Genomic DNA, 21,720 nt, shown 5'->3' with positions numbered 1-21,720 from the left:
TTTAAAGAGTCCTCTCCTGCTGATGTTCAGGTGTATATCAGTATGTAGTGTCTCTACTTTAAAGAGTCCTCTCCTGCTGATGTTCAGGTGTATATCAGTATGTAGTGTCTCTACTTTAAAGAGTCCTCTCCTGCTGATGTTCAGGTGTATATCAGTATGTAGTGTCTCTACTTTAAAGAGTCCTCTCCTGCTGATGTTCAGGTGTATATCAGTATGTAGTGTCTCTACTTTAAAGAGTCCTCTCCTGCTGATGTTCAGGTGTATATCAGTATGTAGTGTCTCTACTTTAAAGAGTCCTCTCCTGCTGATGTTCAGGTGTATATCAGTATGTAGTGTCTCTACTTTAAAGAGTCCTCTCCTGCTGATGTTCAGGTGTATATCAGTATGTAGTGTCCTCTACTTTAAAGAGTCCTCTCCTGCTGATGTTCAGGTGTGTATCAGTATGTAGTGTCTCTACTTTAAGAGTCCTCTCCTGCTGATGTTCAGGTGTATATCAGTATGTAGTGTCTCTACTTTAAAGAGTCCTCTCCTGCTGATGTTCAGGTGTATATCAGTATGTATGTCTCTACTTTAAAGAGTCCTCTCCTGCTGATGTTCAGGTGTAATATCATTATGTAAGTGTCTCTACTGGGACATGTCTCCATGCTTTAATGTTCAAAAAGCTCTTTATTTTTCTCATACAGGCAGTATGCTTGCAGCACCTCTTTTCACCCTCTGTCTGAAACCAGAGCCCAGTCTGCTCTGATTGGTTAGCTGGCCGGCTCTGTTGTGATTGGTCAACAGCTTAGAGATGTCCCACCCCTTAGCCTTTAACGTACAATGTGTTGGAGCGCTAGCCAATAGAAGTGCGAGTGTTCCATAGTGATGTCACTATGGTCCGAAAGAAAACAAAGGAGTCCAATGGAGGTTTCACGGGGGAGAAAGAGTACAGCAAACGGTTAACCTGAAAAGCTAAAAGGGCCCCTCTGTTCTGTTGTATCTCTATATGTTGTTTGCAGCTGTAGTCCGAGTTCAGTGCCAGGACTATTTCTTGACAAGCAGTTTTTCCATCATGTTAGTACCACATCTCCAGCTTCATCCTCCCTGCTCCTCCCTAACCAGCTCCTTTTTTAATTGCCTTTCCTCTGCCTTCCACCTTTAGCTCCTCCCCCTCTCCTCGTCATCCTCACCAGCTGTTGAACCCGGTGGGCCTCAGGTGTCTCTCCAGCTCCTCCTGGTTTCTCTTGCAGGCCTCCATGTTGAGATACTTGAAGATGTGGTATTTTCCCTTGGAGCAGATCTGCGCCGGGGGCATCTGCAGCGGGTTGTTGTCCAGCAGGACGGTCTGCAGGTGCCGCAGGTGGCGGTAGCACAGGGGCACATGGGAAATGCGGTTGCAGGACACATCGAGCCGGACCAGAGGGAGCTCGGATATTTCTGGATGGTACAGAAAGACGGAATCAGTCAGTCTCATTGGGGCTTCAAATTGGTGATCCTTAACAAAACATCAATTTATTAACAAATCTCATATATATATATATATATATATATATATATATATATATATATATATATATATATTATATATATGGATGTTATATAAAGACATTTTTTATCAGCCACATGTCAAAGGCCAGCGTAATTTCATCTTAATTCTTACTTTTACATTTGCACAAATCGCCAATAAAATGAAACTTAGACATTTTAGCACTTTATTTATTTGTAATTGCAACTTCCTATAGTTTTTTGACTGCCTCTTTAACCTCTGTCAGCTGCGAATATTCAGCAACTTCTTCACAGATGTTTCAAATTAAAAGCGTCATTTCCTGGAAGGGTGTTTGAGGTGGAAAAACCTACAGGAAGTGTTGAGTTTTATCGACGGTAGCTGAACAGCAAAGCGGGGGCAATGAGAAATAATGAATGGATGTTTGATGTCAGAAAGTGAGTATCACATGACTCATGTCATGTTTGCTGATTGAATAACATCTGTTCAAATGTTCATCTTCATGACCTTACCATGTGAGCTGTCAAAATAATGGCTATTCCGACTACCTTTATGTTTGTTTTTTCCCCCCCACCTTATACATGTTTAAGTGTTAAGTTTACAACTATAATACCAGTGCAGAGATGGACAGGCTACTTTTAACAGTCGTGGCCCAGTTTTGAATTTAGAAAAAGGAGGTGCCAGCCCACTTGAAAGTCTGTGTACTTTCAAAAGTGTATTCATTTACATTTCCTCCTAATGAGCCAGAGAATGAGGCACTAATTGTGTAAGGGCCATTAGTCAGTAAGTCGGAAGCTGGTCCAATACTTCTACATGAAAATAATCCATAGCTCAAAACAATGATGCAATGATCCTTTACATTAGCATCCATTATGTTTAGAGAGCTATGGTTTGATCAGGGTGTTGGAGATACTTTGCAGGCTTAGGGGAGCTCAGTGGATAAAAGATCGTTATAATATTCTACATTTATAGATGATATATCGATGAGTCTTTTCAAATCACTCCATGGGGACTGGACAAAGACATTGCTGAGGTTTCTGGGGTCAGTTGAGCGGGCATTTAGAAAAGCTGTACTGGTGCAATATGAGCTGAGATGATCAAACTGGGTTTATTGTGGGAAAGAGAAATGTAAAGGAGGTCAAAGGATGTTCCAATGAGTCTCTACCTTCAGGCAAAGTGGTGAGCTGGTTCCTCCTCAGGTTCAGATCCCTCAGAGACTCCAGCTGTCCGAGCTCTGCTGGCAAACCCTGCAGCTCATTGCAGCTCACATCCTGAGAGACAAGCACACACAGACAATATTCAATTCAATTCAAGGCTTTATTGTCATTTGGACATTAGCTACAGTGTGAATATAGCAATGAAAAACTGAAGTCACAGGCCGTTTCTCAATGTCGAGTATACCTGCTGCAGAGCCACTATTTCAAGTATACTACGTCATAGAGTGGCGCCGAATGCTGGGCATTTAACATGTATTTAAACAGTCCTTCGGCGCCACTCGATGACGTAGTATACTTGAAATAGTGGCTCTGCAGCAGGTTTACTCGACATTGAGAAACGGCCACAAGCTCCTCCAACAGTGCAACATAATACGTGTCTTTTTAAAAGTGTATGACCCACAAATACTGTGTACTGTGGACAGTTGAGAAAGTGCTGCGTGGCCATAGAAACAGGCAAAAAGAAAACATGGCTGCCGAAAGAGGAGCGATTATGCCAACAGTGTGGAGGAACTGCTTTGGAAACAGAGCAGCACTTCCTCATACAATGCCCTGAATTCAAACCTGCATGGAAAGGATTCTAACCAAAATTCAATAATACGCATCCTCAATTATTTTTGAAAAAAAAGATTTAAAAAAATCTGACTAGGTGAAATGAAAGAAGTGTGTCTGCCTGCATGAGAGTCAGGATGACTGAGCCCCAGCCCTCACAACTCTTATTTCTATTAGTATTATTTCTTTTTAATGTTTATATGAATTTTCCATTAGCATTATCCTGCACTATAATCAATAGCTCACCCAATCTTTTTGTAAGTTCATTTTGTAGTTCATGTTTAAAAAGTAAATGGTTTTCCCTGTGACGAAAACGTAACAGTACAAATGTATATTTATGTATAGATGACGTAATAGTACGAAGCTTTGGCAATACTGTATGTCATTATGGTCATGCTAACAAAGCTATTTGAATTGGAGGAATCCTAGAAATCGGCTTGTGTGTGCGTGAGTGTGAATCATACCAGCTGCCGGAGGTGTGTGAGGGAGTATATGGAGGCAGGTAGTGAACACAGCTTGTTGTTGCTCACTATGAGCACTCGCAGGAGGGGAAGCTGAAACACCGATGGGGGTAAACTGGACAGAAGATTACGACTGCACACACACACACACACACACACACACACACACACACACACACACACACACACACACACACACACACACACACACACACACACACACACACACACACACACACACACACACACACACACACACACACACACACACACACACACACACACACACACACACACACACACACACACACACACACACACACACACACACACACACACACACACACACACACACACACACACACACACACACACACACACACACACACACACACACACACACACACACACACACACACACACACACACACACACACACACACACACACACACACACACACACACACACACACACACACACACACACACACACACACACACACACACACACACACATTATTTAAAAGGCATTGGGTTTCAAAGATGTGATCACTGATACATTCTTGTTTGAGTTAGCTTAATAACAATTCAGACAAGTAAAGACAATGCGTTACAGTGAGAATATACAGTAGCTGGCCAATGAACAATGTGCAGCTACATATCATCTTTTCAAAAAATGTATTCAGTATATTTGCACTCTTGCTGCCTGTATTAATAGCCACCGTCTCCTAGCAACAGTAACATTATAGTATGGAGGAGAGAGGAGTGTAGGTGTGTAGTTGTAAGAAGGTTTTACAGGATGTGTACGGCCTCCCTTCATCTCCAGCATAAACAAACACTGAAGTTCAAACAGCTGCACTTTAAAAGGCCTCTGCAATCTGCTAACTGAGAAATGGATGCAAAGTGTTGACTGTAGTAGCTTGAAGAGAAACTTTTTAAAGGATAATTACAACGATCTACAATTTGGTATTATCATGAATTTAAAAGACCAACTTACTGGTTAAACTTTGACCTTTTCCACAGCTAAGTGCAAACAGTGCAATACAAGATCTTTACAATCATTTTGGGTGCACTCCTTTTTAACTTTTCCAAATAAATGAATTAGAGGAAAATGCTGGATAATAAATTCCATAACTTCATAGGCTATTATAGGTTCTTTCTATGTTATTTACACTTGACTTGGTGAAGTCTGGTGCATTTTCCCAATGATTACCCATCCAAACCCGTTTTTATCTGCAGCGCTACTGTAATAGAAATGACGTATGAATCTTTGAAAACATGACCAAAGTTGTAAGGAACGCAAATGATTTTCTTTAAGTGGAGTTGTCCAGAGTGGAGGCGATGGAGCCATCAGTGTGTCCGATGGGAGTTTTGTGTGTTAGTCCCCTTTCAGAAGGGTACATTTTAAATGTGAACTTTAGAGACCTGTAAAACTAGTGTGAATGTCATTAAAAGTACAATAGAATGAGGGGATTAGATGCAGACCGTGGTGCTGAGTTACCTGAGGTTGAGGTAGGTGAGGGCCTGCAGGTTGCCCAGGCTGGAGGACAGTGAACGCATCCCATTGTGGTAAAGACTCAGCGTCTCCACGGAGATGAACTGACACAGCTCCTCCGGCAGCTCACACAGGCGGTTCTTGGACAGATCTGACGACAGACAAAACAACCAAACATTAGAGTGGTCCATCAGAGTTGATCCAGTATTCATGCGGCAACCACCCAGAGAACAGTGAGACACCATCGGAAAGTAATGAACAAACTTTCTACAAACTTTTAAACTTGGGATGGAATTTCAGTAGGAATGGGAATAAGCTAAATATCTCGCGATTGTTTTAGGCCAGATTTCTTTTTGATTTACTTAATGGAATTACAGGAAAGAGAGCTTCAGGTAGGGTGAAGCATTTCATTTTTTCTCAAAAACAAACATCTATGAATCAGTTTAAGCAAACTAAGACCCCCTTTACACGAGAACGAAAAGGCTTGTATCTGCATAGTTTCTCTTGCGTATAGCCCTATTATTTACACGAGGCCGTAACAAAACGATAGAAACTGACCCCGCAAACGATAACGGGTCCCAAGGTGGATAGATCTGCAAACGAAACGCTCTGGGGGGTCAAACGGCTCCGTGTAATCGCCTCTATACGATCATTTCCCGATAGATGAAGCCATAGCCCCGCCTCTCCCCACCTCTGCTGCTCACTGCTGTAGCATGGTCAGCAGCTACTGTCAGTAGCTACTGACCATGCTACAGATGTTAGTACAAAATCTACAGCTCGACCATGCTACAGATGTTAGTGCAAAATCTACAGCTCCTCTACCACAACCATCAGCAACAAGTGGACATGGAGAATTACATGAACTGTTGCTAAATCCACCGCGGGGCATAAACAGAAGGGTAGCCATGGCAACCATGCTCCGGGGTCTTCTTCGCTGCTTTTGGTGTATTTTGTGGCGGAAGTTACAGCGCCACTTACAGTCCCGGCATATGTACTACAGCGTTTCCAGCGGTCTCGTGTGAACAGACACGTTAAATTAAACAAATGCATGTGAACGGAAGACTTTTTTGAAAACACATACTGTGCATAAACGCAAACGTTCCTGTGTAAAGGCAGCCTAAGGTGCACAGGTGTAGAGAAGAGAGCTTTGGGGCATCTTGGAGATTCAGCGGTTAAAAAATCAAAACCATGAACACCAATGTACCATTTCTAAATTGTGTTCCATGTCATTAACCTATGCCCTCATGTTTCCTGTCACTTCCAATTTTGAAATAATGGCATTATGCCATTCAAATAATAATAATAATAATATAATATAATAATAATAATATAATATAATAGAAGGAGAGCTTTCAATAGAAAATAAACTTCTTTGCCCTCAAGACAATCAACAAAGAATTTGATGGAATCAAAAACAAATGTTTCCAAACCAAGACGAAAAGACTTGAGAAAGCAAATGTGGGTAAAGAGTTTAGTTAGATGGGTGCATACAGTACGTGAGTTGGAAAAGTACTTCCATATAAGGTTGAGTATTCACCCAAAAGAGAGAAATGTAAATGGCATCAGCAGAGGCCCAGATATCCTGACTGCTGGTCCAAAGTATGGGTTAGGCAGAATCCTAAAACTCCCATGACGGCACCTTATAATATCTTTTGTTACACTTCTATTGCCCCGCGGCATGTAACACAAGCTTTCTGTGACAATTGTTTTGTATCCAGTATCCAACCGCCACAGAGATCTTAACCCAGGTGACATCAATCAAATGATGATGTCCTTTATTGTTTTATGTTTCATGTGGAACCTATATGCTGCAGGTTCTCCCTTGAAAAAGAGATCTATGATCTCAATGGGACCAATCTGGGTTAAATAAAGGTTTGAAATGAAATGAAAAATTCATACTTTGGTTTTATGTTGTGCCGCTTTGTGCCAAACGACAGCATCTACACTATTTTTTTAAAACCACAAGCGTCAGGAACCCACAGTGATCTGACAGAATCTTGGCCAACACTCATCCCGCTCTGAGCAAACTGGGTGAGCAATGCTTAAAGGAGCTCTAGGCTGCTTTCTGTTCACAGTTACTCTACATACTTTCAATTGACTTCTTTGAATATAGCCATCCATTTTAGAGATTCTTTTTTTTTTTAAAAGATTGGGTTAGATGTTAAAAGTCAGGAATGTATTACCACCAATAATACTAGTATTGTTCAAGTTTTAGCACAGATATTAAGTCATGTTTTGATGAATGCAACATGCTTTCAATTAGAGTTGAACCAAATTAAGAACAAATGCACCTGTGGTGCTATGACACGAATCGTTTTTGTTCATGTAAACATTTTGGCATTTGCCTGCCGTGGAAAAATATGAGTCAGTTTACTTTCTGCCCTTTTATACCATATGTAATCATGGGTAAATCGTGACAACACTGGATTAATGTCTAAACTAAATAAGCATTATTTGCAGCCCTTAATTATTTGCTTATTGAATTCTCTATTTTCTAATTTCTTTGATTTAAAAAATAAATCACTTGAAAAAAACAATGAAGTACAAAAAGAAACAACACACATTCTCAAGCTCTAACAATAGATCTGTTTGTTTTTTTACCACTTTTGCAGTCAATCAATCAGATTCCTCTCAAAACCAATATATTCTGTTTCACTCCTCCAAACCTCACATTAACAACGATAAAGATGTACCTATACTGAGATGTATTGGGGATTTAAATCCCTGTTAATGGCATATTCGTTATAGACATCATCCCCCCACCATCCTCTGTATATGTTGCTTCTCCTTAACAGCTACCTTTAGGCAGCCACTGTTCTCCAACCCCCCCTCCTAATGACAGTAGTGCTGGGCGTGCTCATATTGACCCTGTCATTAACATATCCTCTTCTCTGTGTGGCCTGAACTCTACATCAGGCCTGTGTGTGGGATAAAGAATAGTGAGCATGCAGCAGACACAATAAAGCATCAATAGATTGTCTATAGCCGCAGTGGTTCCAAATAGCAGCATTAGCACGGAGCGCTCACTGGCAGCAGCACGAGACAGAAGCACGAGACAGAAGCCTGTCAATGGCAGACAGCCCAATGGCTCTCTATTGATTCTTGTTGGAAGCAGCAGGGCTTCCTCCTCTCTTTGTTAGGGCTTCTATGGAGCCTTTTCTTTTGCAGTCCTGAAAAAATGACAAAAATCAGAAAGAAAAGAATACATCTTTGACTGTTGTGTACAGTAAGATGGGATATAGTAACAATGGGGCATGGTGTATTGAGTAGAACTCACTGATATATGAATATATTTCTTGTACAGTTAAATTAGTGTTTTTAGTATGGATTTCCTTTTGGCTTCCGGCTTCATCTTAAGAGTTTTGTTTTCTTTATGACCATTATCAGTCTTTGCTTTTAAGATATACAGGATACAGACCTGCGGCTGATTATTTGATGGCCAGGTAATTAATCAGCCACTTTTCTAATAACTACTTAATGGTTTTATGTCAACATTGATTCGTTACAGTACATTTGTGCACTGCTTTCTCTTATGTGAGAGTCAAGTAGATACTTTTCTTTTTAAACAGTATCAGACAGGAAAGCAATCTGAAGGCATTTTAAGCCAATTCTCACTACTTTTGACATTCTAAAACAATAAAAAAAATATTCAAATGATAAGTTATTACTATTTAAAAACCAAAACAAATCTTTCCCTGATCTCTAAAATTAGCTAATAGCTGATACATACGTATAAATGGACAGAATAAGAAAGGAAGTAAATGAAGGGACATTACTACATACTTAACCAATAAGCCATGTACTATATTATAGAGACAATGTAAGAATGAACAAAGACGAGACGGAGTGTTTCATATTCACCCATTTCACATGGCCTAATAAATACAGCCCCATGGTTCAGTGTGTGGTGGTGGTGTGTGTGTGTGTGTGTGTGTGTGTGTGTGTGTGTGTAAATGTGAGAGTGGGCTACGATGATACTGTACAGTAGCTCTAAAGCCCGATCTCTCCCGCGTCCTTCACTGTCCCATAGCTGGAGGGGGGCTGTCTGAACAATAGGATGGGGGTTGAAAATAGCAGTGAAACGTGTGGTTTGAAGTGTGTGTGAGTGTTCTTGCTGCTCTGGGGGAAGGGAGGGGTTCTTCTAACCATCCGTTTTTGTTGTTGCAAGGAAAACTACAACATCTGAGAGCTTTAGTTTGGTTTAAAAACAGAGAGAATTGGTTTGGATGGGAACTTATTTCTACTACAAACATATTTGCTGCACAACACATGCATTGTACAGTAATACTATACTTGTGAGCACCTTGCAATGACTACATTTATTGCAGGTCTCCCTTGAAAAAGAGATCTATGATCTCAATGGGGACCATCTGGTTAAATAAAGTTTGAAATTAAATGATTCCCTAAACTTACAGTAGCGGGCCATGCATTTCACACCTAGGCCTCAGTAGTGTTCCTACCTGAATATAAATCCAACTCTTAATACCATCATTATGACGTCACGGCCATAGAAACCATTCATATTATACAGAAACGCAGTATAACAGGGTGTTGCATCACAGACGGGTATCTAATGTAGCTAAATGAATGCCATTACTAAAGGAAGAAACCCAAATAACATAATTCAACAAGTGTCTTTTCACTGCAGCCACATACATCATCTCTGGCAGAAATGCATCATAATGTACTCAACAAAATTACAAGAAAATATCATCTTTTTAAATTAAAGTCATTATAGCCTATACTCACCAATACGTTTGATTATCTCTACAAACCAAATCCCTCCTCCTTTCTCTCCTCAAGAAGAGTTCAGTTACTCTGTTGTACAGATTATCTGAGTTTTCAGTTCCAATGATAAGTCCTGTTCTATCACCATGGAAGCTAATGCTAAAGTCCAGTCTGTCCATCGATAGCCTACTGCTATATGTAGCTATATGTAACCATATATCGAGCCCGATTGTCAATTTCCAATGATTTAATGTAATTGTTTGCCTGTCTGGCCATTGTATTCGGGCTCTTTGAATATCCAAAACATCCACGGTTTTTCTTAAATTTCTGATCGGATTGGCAAAAAACTTCAGAATTTACATCGACCGCTATTCAAATGACAGCTTTGTTTTCCCCCAAAAGTGGGCGGAGCCGTACTTTTGCACGGAAGTGACGCATGTGTTACTCTCATCTATGCCGGCTCACGCGGGACCTGGCAGATACTGTCTAAAATGCTGCGGTGATGAAACGCAAGGATTATTAGATCAAGGATTCTTTCTGAAACAGTATGGAGCTCAAAGGCTTTCTCTCTTGCCGGTTATACCACAAGGTGAGTTCCTTTTTATTTCCTGCTTCTTCACACACATGCTCTCTTCAGTACAGGTTAGCTCTGAGTGTTAGCGATGCTAATGTTAACACCGACCATATTACGTCCAAAACAGTCGGGCATTGATTCTGATAGCAACGTTTCTGATAGTGCTCTGGGTCCGCCGCCGATATGACGTCATATCGGCCGCAAATCTGGATCAGCTCCGTTGTACACCCGTTTTTAGAGATTTGGGTACGGAGGAAAAGAGAGGGGGTTTTATTTTTCTGACGCTGCGTGAGTTCCCCGACACACCGGGTACACATATTTATGTATAAAAGACATCAAAAAGTGCATTTTGCATGATAGGTCCCCTTTAAAGTTTACTCCGTGATTGTGATATTTTTTAGGCCAGCAGAGAAGGCCTTGCTGGCCCCGACGGCCCACCACTGAAACTTAACCAGTACATTAAATACACTCCTGAACAAAATCTTAAGACCTGGGGGGAAAATGACAAGAATTCCCTTTTCGCACTCGTGATTGTAACCAAGTTGTAAGTGGAGCTTCAAAATGCAAAAAGAAGAAACAGGAGCAAGAGACCAAACATAGAGAGTAGGTAAAGGTTATTGAAAACTGCATTTTAAACTCAAACAGGCTGTTCATCAGCTAATCAAAAGTTTATGACCATAGTTAAAAAAAGAAGGAACAAAAATAACTTAAAGGTCCCATGTCATGGCCATTTCTACTGATCATAATTCCATTGTTGAGGTCTACTAGAAGAGATTTAAATTGTTCAATGTTCCAAACTCACATTGGTTTCTCATACAGCATCTCAGTATAGTATGTGTATTCACTCTCTGTCCTAAACGGCTTGTTGGAGCTCCTGCCCCCCCCCTCCCTGTGAGCCCACTGTGTTCTGATGAGTCTACCACTATGGTCTACCACTGTTACAAGCGGAACATCAGTGTTTATGTGTTACAATGGCGTTAGCAACCAGAAAATGACACCAGTAATGACAAACAGATGAGAATGCTGCGTGGGGTCTGGGTGCCGTGTTAGTGGGACGTTGCGCGGCTCGCTGCTGCGAGGAGCGGACAGTGTGAGCAGAGGCTCCACTAGCACCCCCCCCCCCCCCCCAGCGCGTCACAGTTTCGCCGCTGAGAGAGTGTGTGTGTGAGGAGCTCCACGGATGGGTCCATTTGGGTATGGGCACGTCACCATACCCAGGAAGAAAACAATGGAAAAAGAGAAATGTCCAACGAGGCGTTCTGGGGCAGCAGAGACAGGTATTTTCTGTGTTAGAGCTTTACTCGCTACAGGGTGTACTTTGAGGGTTTGTGACTCTGCAGACCATTTACATGCAGAAAAACCTTCATAACACACAAGGGGACGGGTGATAACCGGAAAAGCATGACATGGGACCTTTAAAGTGTCAAAAATAACTCAGTAGTGAGTAGCCCCCGTTGTTGTTGATAACTTCAACATTAGTTAGGCATGCTTGATGCCAGTGTTTCCAGGAGGCTGGTGGGAACGTTGCTCCATGTGGTGAGGATGGCTTCACGAAGGGCATCCACGGTCTGGAACTGACGTCCGTTATTGTAAACTTCCCCTGCCATCCATCCCCAAACGTTCTCAATGGGATTTAGATCAGGGGAACACGCAGGATGGTCCAAAAGAGCAACGTTATTCTCCAGGAAGAAGTCCTTCTTCAGGCGGGGCGTTGTCCTGTTGAAAGACCCAGTCTGGCCTTCGAAGACGTTAGTTTTTTCTTTAAGCCCTTCTCTCGCAGATGCCGTGTTATGGTTATTATATTATTAATTTTGGTCGAGTGTGTGTTTACGGACAGCCCATAGGATCTTTCGGCTCAGAGCAGGTGAGATTTGTTTGGGTCTAACACTTGTCCTGTAACGGTCAGGCTCTTTTGGGAAATGTAAAATGACCGTCTTACTGCTTCAAACCTCGGCAGGGATGGTGCGTGCGAGAGGCTTGCTGGTGCAGCTCAACAATCCTGCCACGTTCAAAGACAGAAAGCCTCTTTGCCTTCGCCATCAGGAGGTCACGACAGCGTGAATGCCTGATTGAAAAAGACATGACCTTTTTAAGGCTTAAACAGCCTGTTTGAGTTGAACACAGCCTTTCGCTTCCCTTTTTATTCTTCAGAAGGCATTTCTACAAAACGTCCTGGAAGCTGTTGTAACAAAGCCAGACTCACTACGAGCATCATGGGAAAAGCATGTGCTGTGGAATGGACAGACAGCAGGACACTGACTTTAAACAGACATGAGGATAAGGAGGGCAGCATGACATGAGAACTAAGATCCTTCCGGTTTAAGAGCTGACTCATTTAGTTTACACTGTCAAAATCCAGCTGAGACAATTCACAGCTGGCCTTAGACTCCCTGTCCACTAGTGGTTCAATTCAGTTATGGCGAAATAGGAAGGTTATATTTGAAAGTTGTTATGCAAATAAATGATTAGGCCTTTTTTTATCAACAAATATTTTTTCGAAAATGTGTTTATCTTTAATTGAATACATCTATTTGAAAATGGTGCTTATTAACAAATGAATACTAGTAAGTCATATATTTTTGACATATTTAAGAAGTACAATAGAAGACATACACAACATGTGTGGGCAATAACTTAAACTTTTAGAAAATTGTTAGCCGTAGTTTGGTAAGTTCCTTAGTCAAATCAACTTTGGTTGAATGCTGGGAAATGCAAATATAGGCTAATTGTTATATGCCTGATCTATGGCCGATACATTTTTGTGGCAGGTTTAAGAGACAAAGAATAGAGCAAACAATCTTAACGCAAGGGTCACTTGTTTTTAGTGGTTAAACTTGAAATTAAAAGATTTCCAAAGCTTCTACGTCAACGTCAAAACAAAAGATTGTGAAAGATTTGTTGGTAAATGGGCAAACACAATCAAAGTTAACCAGGGAGAACTTTGTCGGCAGGATTAGGATGGCAAGTCACCTCCTTCTACGCTACCGAGTTGATTTATAAAAATAACAGACAAATGGCCATAAGAGGGTGACACGCAAGGTGAGAGTGCCGTAGCAGCATTGATCGTTTTAAGTCAAATTACAGAAATTACCAACGCTATATCATATTAACGTGTTTCTTCTATTATCCTAAATGTAAATGCTGAGTAAACCAATCATTACTAATTTGTTAGGGTAAAACTAAGGATCATCTTTTCCCAAACAGAAAAAACTAAGGTGAAAAGATCAAGTTGGATTAAATGAAGTGAAATAAATGGTAAATGGCCATATTCATACAGTATGGTCTTGGCTCCATCAAGCTTTCCCTCACACTGAAAGCACAAACAACTACAATGCCTTGGGCAGTCAACAGATTCAAATGTTACTCACATTCTGAGAGTTGAATCGCTTGACTTTGTATTTTAAGCTGACAGCTAATAGAAAACACCTGCTATGAAATCACTGATGTGATGTTGCCAGAAGTGCAACATGCACAAACCGTTTGAACTCACACAGCAGTCTGCTCCTGCACTCTTTTTATTGGCCCTGCACCGCGACTTGAAACGGAGTTTAAAGGTGTTAGGTAAAAGTCTTTATTGGTACATTGTTTGTGAAATCTTGCCCTGACTGCCATCAATAAAAGGCTGTGAGAGAAGGTCAATCCGATTCTAGCTAAACGTTTAAAACGGCATTATTTATGATAAATTACGTTGTTTTTTTACATCCCAACCTTATGTGACGATTATCAACAACTTTATCATTGTGAAACCTAAGCAGCATTAAAGTGTATCTTGACGTCAGAACAGAAAGTTGGACCAAACAAAAGGGTCACTTAGTGTTGTAGCTTTTCCCAGACCTTTCACCAGCGTCACACTTCATCAGTGAATACATTGGATGCTCACTTGCCATGAAGATAAATGAACACTTTAAATGGTTAACTTATCAACAGACAATTTCCTGAGCAAACTCCATCAGCTGATGGAGACCATGAGATATGAATGAAAGCTCCAGAAAAAAGCTATTTAATTGACCTTGTTTTTGAAATTAGGATTGTTTAGTTCAGTAACACCTATTTGAAAAATATATCTGTTCTTCACTGATGTACCTGCAGCTATAACTACCTCCTTAACAGCAGTTACAGCATTTTAACATTACATTCGGTTCACCACTTTTCCAAACTGTGAAACAAAGAAGTAATAACGGTAACTATGAAAGCAGTCATACAGCCTGAAAGAGTACTGAAGGATTTCAAAGGATAAGCACAACCTGGGAGGATTGGCCATTCAAAGCACAGCACTGTGTCTAATTACAGGTCATGATGCAGGGGGGGGGAGGATCCACTTGAGACCCTGACGTCACTGCTGACCCGCTGACCTCTCAAACTAACCACTGATAAGCAAGGCTTCAGTAAAGTCTCTTAACACTTGAAGAGAAACGCACCAGTACATACAGGGAGCTTGGCAAATAGACTGTAGAAACAAGAAAAGGTCATGCAGGCAGCAACCCTTCCAGATGTATTGTGTAACATGGGGCCTCACTCAGGCAGCGCTCAACACACTGACATCAGCACTCATGTCTTTATTGGAAATTAGACTATTCTCTACAAAACAGTTTCTTACAGATTCTTTGTATAGTTTTCCTCCCAGTTCAGTGGATTTTTGGTGTTTGTATCATGGAAACCACTAAATTATTATCAATAAAAGGAGGTGTCAAATGTCATTAATATAAGTCAATAGAACTTATACACCTGCTGAATTGTCTAACCTGTTTTGCACATTTTATTACCCACAGACATTTGACTAATCAAGTTCTTGTTGCTATGATTTAAAATAGGTGTTTGTGATTGGGTGTCGTTTGGTGCATCCACATATCAGGCATAATGTGGGAAAACAAAGCTGAAGCTACAAATCACATCAAGTCAAGACATGCTAATATTCTGTGACATTCAGAAACAAACGTACTTTCTGTAATCGCCTATATGTGCTTGGTCATGCTTCCATCAGCCCTAAAGAATAAGGATGCTTTAAGGGTGTCCTGATCAAGTTTTGGGATATTATCCCAGTCATGTAATACTGGGTACATGCAGTCCCTTGTGTACCTCAATGATACAGGTGCCCAGTGCACACTCGGGCTACAAACTCAAAAGTTATAACAGAAATAAACAAATGTAGAAATTAAAATGTGTAGCCTTCAAACTTGCAACTTGACCAGGTCCAGGTTAAACGGATGACATTAAATAACAGACGCTCTATGAATTTAAGTTGAACTGGAACTCCTGAATTTAATGAGACGCAGACAGCTATAGAGATGTATCACTCTGTTGGAAAGTTTGGGACCAAAGCATTGGGACTACTGAAAGTGGCTGCAGAGAGATCTTTGACCTGACAACTGTCTACTCTTTCTCACACTACTGAGATGAAAAGGCAGCTGACATGGAAGTGAAGAGAGAGAGGAGAGATAAAAGGTTCCATCAAATATGCAGTAACATTCTTGCACAAAGGCTGTCGTAAAGGAAGCAGCTTTGCCACAACTGGCTGAAGTCGAAAAAAACACAGAAGGGTAGAGTAAAACAATATATCCTTTTAGCCAATACCAAACCATTCAAATATGCATGGTTCAGCCCCGACACAGATTTTCTAAATCTTCTTGAAACATTTCTAGGAGGAGTCAAAGACCCTACTTGAACACAGTCAGAGGCTGCATCCAACCATTTTCATTGTTAACTTTGTTCAACTTTTCTTCACACAGCCATTGGACCAATGTGCAAAGGTGTGACAATAGGCAGCTCATTCTCCACACAACAAGAGTTTCATTGACTATTTCAACACAATGTAAAAAATAAGGAAGTTTGTGCCTAAAATATGTGTTGATGCACTGTATTGTAACTTTGACATGTTCCGGGCATTGTGTCCGCCTCCTGTGTTTTCAGGTGTTTTGTCACGGAGAAAACCTTCAGAAATCAGAGGATATCTGGTTTCTGAATGCCTTCACTGCTTTAGGGTTGGAGCTGAGTTCTGAGGTATCTGTACTTTTCCATAAAAACTAAAGTAGACAAGCTGTTTGGAACACCCACACCACATTTTGCTGCTTAAAGTTGATTAAGGGAAATGTTTTCACACCACACACACACAACACACACACACACACACACCCACACACACACACACACACACACACACCACACACACACACACACACACACACACACACACACACACACACACACACACACACACACACCACACACACACACACACACACACACACACACAACACACACACACACACACACACACACACACACACACCACACACACACACACACACACACACACACACACACACACACACACACACACACACACACACACACACACACACACACACACACACACACACACACACACACCACCACACACACACACACACACACACCACACACACATCACACACACACACACACACACACACACACACACCACACACACACACACACACACACACACACACACACACACAGTTCTGAAGAAGCGAGGTGAGTTTCGTAGAGAAAATAAAACCGGAGGAGGGGTCGGGGGAGTTAGAAACAGGCAGTTAATACCAGCAGGAGAGCATGGACAAAGAAGCTGAGGAGAAGCCAAAAAGAGGAGTAGAACAACAAAGAGGCTTCAGCAGTAACAAAACCCTGAGTGACTCAACAAAAAGAAAAGCTCTTCATGGTGTTAGTCCACCAGGCTGAAGGACTGCCAGGAAGACCTGTCTCTGCAAACCCAGAACCAACTGAGTCACAGGGAGAGCTCTATGGGTGGGTCTGTTACTTCCTCTTAATAAAATGCTGCTTTTTGCCCCATAAAACTTGTACTTTACTTCCCAAAGCATATCCCAACAGTACAATGCTCGCCACCAGCAATCTGCGGCCATAGTCAACAATGCAACCATTTATATTTTGATAAAAGGTGAATTCATTTGCAAAAAAAAAGACGTCACCTCTCACCAAGTTATAGTCTTATTTGATGTTGTAAAACAAGCAGCTAATTGTGGCTAAAGCTAGCAAGCGTTTTAGTCCCCTTGATGATCGGAAATCGAATATTCATCGTCTTGTAGCTCTCCATTTGTTTTTTGACCTACTCCTGAGAAAACGATGTTGTCATTAGATGCCAAACGTTTCACTATGTTCACCTAGTTGCTAAGTTAGTGTGATAAGGGTGAACCAGGAAAATAAATGGATTGATTAGAAAACATAAATAATCAGCTGTTGGACTTTAAAGTGGAGACTAACTTGAAAATGTAGGATTTTTCTCTGTGGCCTTGTCACTCGAAGGAATCACTTCAAATAGCTACTCGATTCATTGTTTACATACAAATATTGATTAGCAGCTTTAGGTGTCAGCTAGCTTTATTGGATTGAAATGTAAGACAAGAAAGACGTGTATCACATCTGCTAGCCAAATGAGTGGATCATGTTTGGAAATGGTAGCTTTGTTACGTGCTTTGATAAATACAAATGTGAAAACCCTTCTGACCCAGAAAAAAGAGGCAGAAGGAAGTGAACCATCCTGTGCATCAACTCAGGTCATTTAGCTCCAGGGATGGAGCTTATGTGTATTCAGTGTTTGAACTCAGTCAAAATCATGAAGGTGACCCAACGTACAAAAAAATCAATAGACTTGATACAAACAAAAGCCTACGAGGTTTCAAGTGAGCTTTTTTTGTTGTTACCAGCCACACCTTATTATTAACCCTGACTACATTCGGTGTGATGCTGTTTTGGTTTATTTCACAATGTTGCCAATGACAACACAACGCAGTCTGCTGTAAGACAGGATGTGGTGGTGTTGATTCCTTTGACGGTGTTAGCTACAGCGAGTTCAGGAGCAGAACTGCAGACAGAAGCTGAACACCACGGCCTGCACTCTGTCGCTACGTGTGTGTGGGTGAGACTGGAACATGATGAGGCCCGAGTGTGAGAATGGAGAGAACCTCTTTAGCCTACAAAGCTCTTTAAAGATTTTCAATGAATTATGACCAAGAGATACACAACAACTATACAACAAAGACCACGAGAAGCATCCCTAATCCCCCTTTAAAAACAAGAACTAGCCTAGCATACAACACTGAAATCTGGGCAGAACTGTTATCTTAAAAGTTCATCAAAAAAGACTTCAGTAGCTCAAAAGCTGTTTTGTTTACATGCTGTGTGACTTGGGAAATACTCAAATGTGATTTATTGTTAATGTCACGGTAAATGCACAAATGAAAACTGGTTTATGGAGAGTTGTTTCTTCTTTTTGACACACACCAGCTTGGTGCAGTGACTGTGTGCACACACTGTTGTGACTAACCAAAGCTCAGGTGACTCAGCGAGATAACAAGACACAACATGTAAATACGTTCTGGACTAGTCTGAAGGCAATCCATTAAGGTTTGCCTGGCAGTCTTTGTGGTTTTATTGGCAAACACACTCATTATCTATAATGCAGCGGTGTTCATATATTGCTTTAAGCATAGTGTTGTCCAGCTGTTAGGTTTGTGTCATTTTTTTATTATTGTTGACACCTTTGTTTGCAATGTTTTCTCCACACTCTGAACATAGAGAGACTTAGTTTGGTGAAAAACAGGCTATAGAAAGAGGGACTCTTTTACTCCCACAGCAGGTCAAGTGAGTGAAGATGGTGGTGTGACACTTTGTTAGAGATTCATTTGTAGTATACGACGACTATCGGGAGTTTCGTTCCTTTCATTCATGATACTTGGCAAATTAAGACCTTATTCACTTCCCTTCAGTCCGCCTTCTTCCTCCTACACTAACTCCTATCCTCTCTCAGTCATTCACCCTTACTTCTGTCCACTTCCTCCTCCCTCTCTGGTTTCCCTCCTCCAGACTGCAGGGTTAGCTAATCTCTTGTATGCAAAGCTCCGTGTGTGCATGCAAAAGGGGAACTACACAACAAACACACCTAACAAGTGCACAGAAAACAAGACTTGCATGGACAGAAATCAGTAGTTGTCAAAATCACAACAATAACTGGTCATTTAAGCAGGGCAATCTGGTCATTTAAGCAGGGCAATCTACTTCAAATAGAATGGAATGAGTTTAAATATAACTGTAAACTAAAAGCATCAGAAAATAGACCTTTGCCAGGAAATAAAGCTTTTTCATTTCCATAAATCTAAGAGGGATATTGTTCGTAGGGCAAACTTCTCCAACTCTGAGTGGTACAGATAGAAAAGGCACAAACAGGCAAACAGATTAAGCAGATGGTAGAAGTGCAAAAGTATGCACGTCGTCATGGCAACGGCATGCACAGTGCAACGGTGTCAAAACCAGTTACAGCACAGAAAAGAAAAATACAGTAAGTAATGATTCAATTGCAGTTAGGTCCCTGAAACGTTGGGGCTGGCATTCCACATCATGTGGTTTGAATAGATGAGCAGTTCAGTTTAGGGACATTCCAGGTTGATTTGCAAATGATATGTTGTTTTGAGGTTAGTGAATGAATCTATAAAAGGGACACTGGGATCCATATGATGTTGATAATATTTGAGATGATTAATGGAGTGGAGTTCCTTTATAATTACAAGGGAAATTCATCGACATGAACGATTGGGAGGTTTCATTTCTCTCTTAGATTAAAAATAGACAGGGAGAGGTGTAACACAAAGGAGGGGGCTATGAACACACGTTATGACATAAGGCCTAACTATATGTAGCCGACCATTCTATCATGATATTGTGAGGTATTGAAAAGCTAAGAGATGTGTCCATTAGAGATTTGCGTTTTATTTGAGGGACATAAATAATGTCAGACATTGTGAAGGATAGTTTGGTTTTATAGCTCAATGCACTATGGGGCTTTGTTGACGTAAAGCTAGCACTGAAAGAATATTGCCAAAATCTTCTATCACGGTATTTGTCATTTCATATCTCCATAACGATATAAAACATGTTATAGCATGTTGTCTGGCAATTCAATAATAGTATATTTATTCATCCCAATCTAAAGAAAATAAATAACAATATTGAATCACGATACTGTGAGAGGAATGTGGTGTTTGTTGGAAGCCTGGCAGCAGATTGTTGGTCAAGATGGTGTCATTTCATTCAAACGTGAGATAAAGTGGGCAGAACAGATGCTCTGTGGGTTTAAGTCTTGGCTTCAGCTGGGGCACTGAAAGGCAGTCAGAGACTCCTTCCAAAAGCACTCTAGCATTGCGTTGGCTGTTGGATCATGGTTGTCCTGAAACTGCCCTCCTTGCAGCTGAAGCCACCACCATGTTAAGCTGAAGCGAAGGCATTGGCAGGGTGAAGATCAGCGTAGTGCTTTCAGTTCTGCCCAAAGTTACATTTTTGAGACAAGACAGGAAAATCTTTTTTTTTCAAGCTGTCAGAGTCCTTTAAATGCTGTTTGACCAACTCCAAGCTTTCATATGCCTTTTATTTAAAAGTGGCTTTTGTAGAGTCAAATGTAACCGAATCAAGTTATTAAATGAATGCAACAACCATTACTAAAATATACTTAATAATACTTAAATACTTAAAGGTGGGGTAGGTAATTTTGGAGAAACCAGCTCGAGTGCGCTAGAATTTGAAAATACACAACCGGAAAAAATCTGCCACTTCCTTATAGAGCCCCTCCTCCAACACACACGAACGCGCACATGACCAATGAGGGCACTAGATAAGTTTGTGCACAGATGGAAGGCTGACAGGCAGGTAGGCCATCCAGTTATTTAAAAATGATTGGTCGTGCTTTTTACAGTACTACGGCTTCCACAGATGATATTTATGTATTTATTGTCAAAGCATTTAATATTATTCATTGCTATCGGGATGTTAAGAGCATTCCATGGAATATAACAAAAAGTGTTTCTGAAGTGAATTATATACCCCACCTTTAATCTAAAATTGTAACTTAAAAGACTAGTACACAATCCAAGAGCAAGTGTTTCATAAAACTTTCACACACAATGTAGGACAACATGCACTCAACTCTCATTTGACCCATTTTGGCGAGAATTCTGGGATGGGTTAATCCTGGTCATCACAGTTCCAAAACTCTGCTCCTCACACCTAGTACAATGCACCTTGCTCAAATCTGTCATAAAAGTATTTTAGTTCATCAAAAACGGTCTCTGGACTTTTGTTGTTATCCTTATGCAAAGTTACAGCAAATGTATAATATACCACATCCTCTGGGACTAAGGAGAGCAGATATTATTACATCAAATAGAGCA

At 40.8% G+C, this 21,720-nt stretch overlaps 1 protein-coding gene across 1 annotated transcript in view; it reads right to left on the bottom strand.

The window, feature by feature from the left end:
• Positions 1 to 21,720, bottom strand: part of lrch4 (leucine-rich repeats and calponin homology (CH) domain containing 4) — a 50,004-nt gene that overhangs the window by 16,654 nt on the left and 11,630 nt on the right. Inside the window, 4 exon segments of the mRNA XM_034130826.1 lie at positions 1,170 to 1,416; positions 2,649 to 2,754; positions 3,714 to 3,843; positions 5,212 to 5,356. Coding sequence (XP_033986717.1) covers positions 1,170 to 1,416; positions 2,649 to 2,754; positions 3,714 to 3,843; positions 5,212 to 5,356 — 628 coding nt within the window.

Source organism: Trematomus bernacchii, unplaced genomic scaffold (assembly GCF_902827165.1).
Source record: "Trematomus bernacchii unplaced genomic scaffold, fTreBer1.1, whole genome shotgun sequence".
Taxonomy (NCBI): Eukaryota; Metazoa; Chordata; class Actinopteri; order Perciformes; family Nototheniidae; genus Trematomus; species Trematomus bernacchii.
This window is presented reverse-complemented; position numbering and strand designations above follow the sequence as displayed.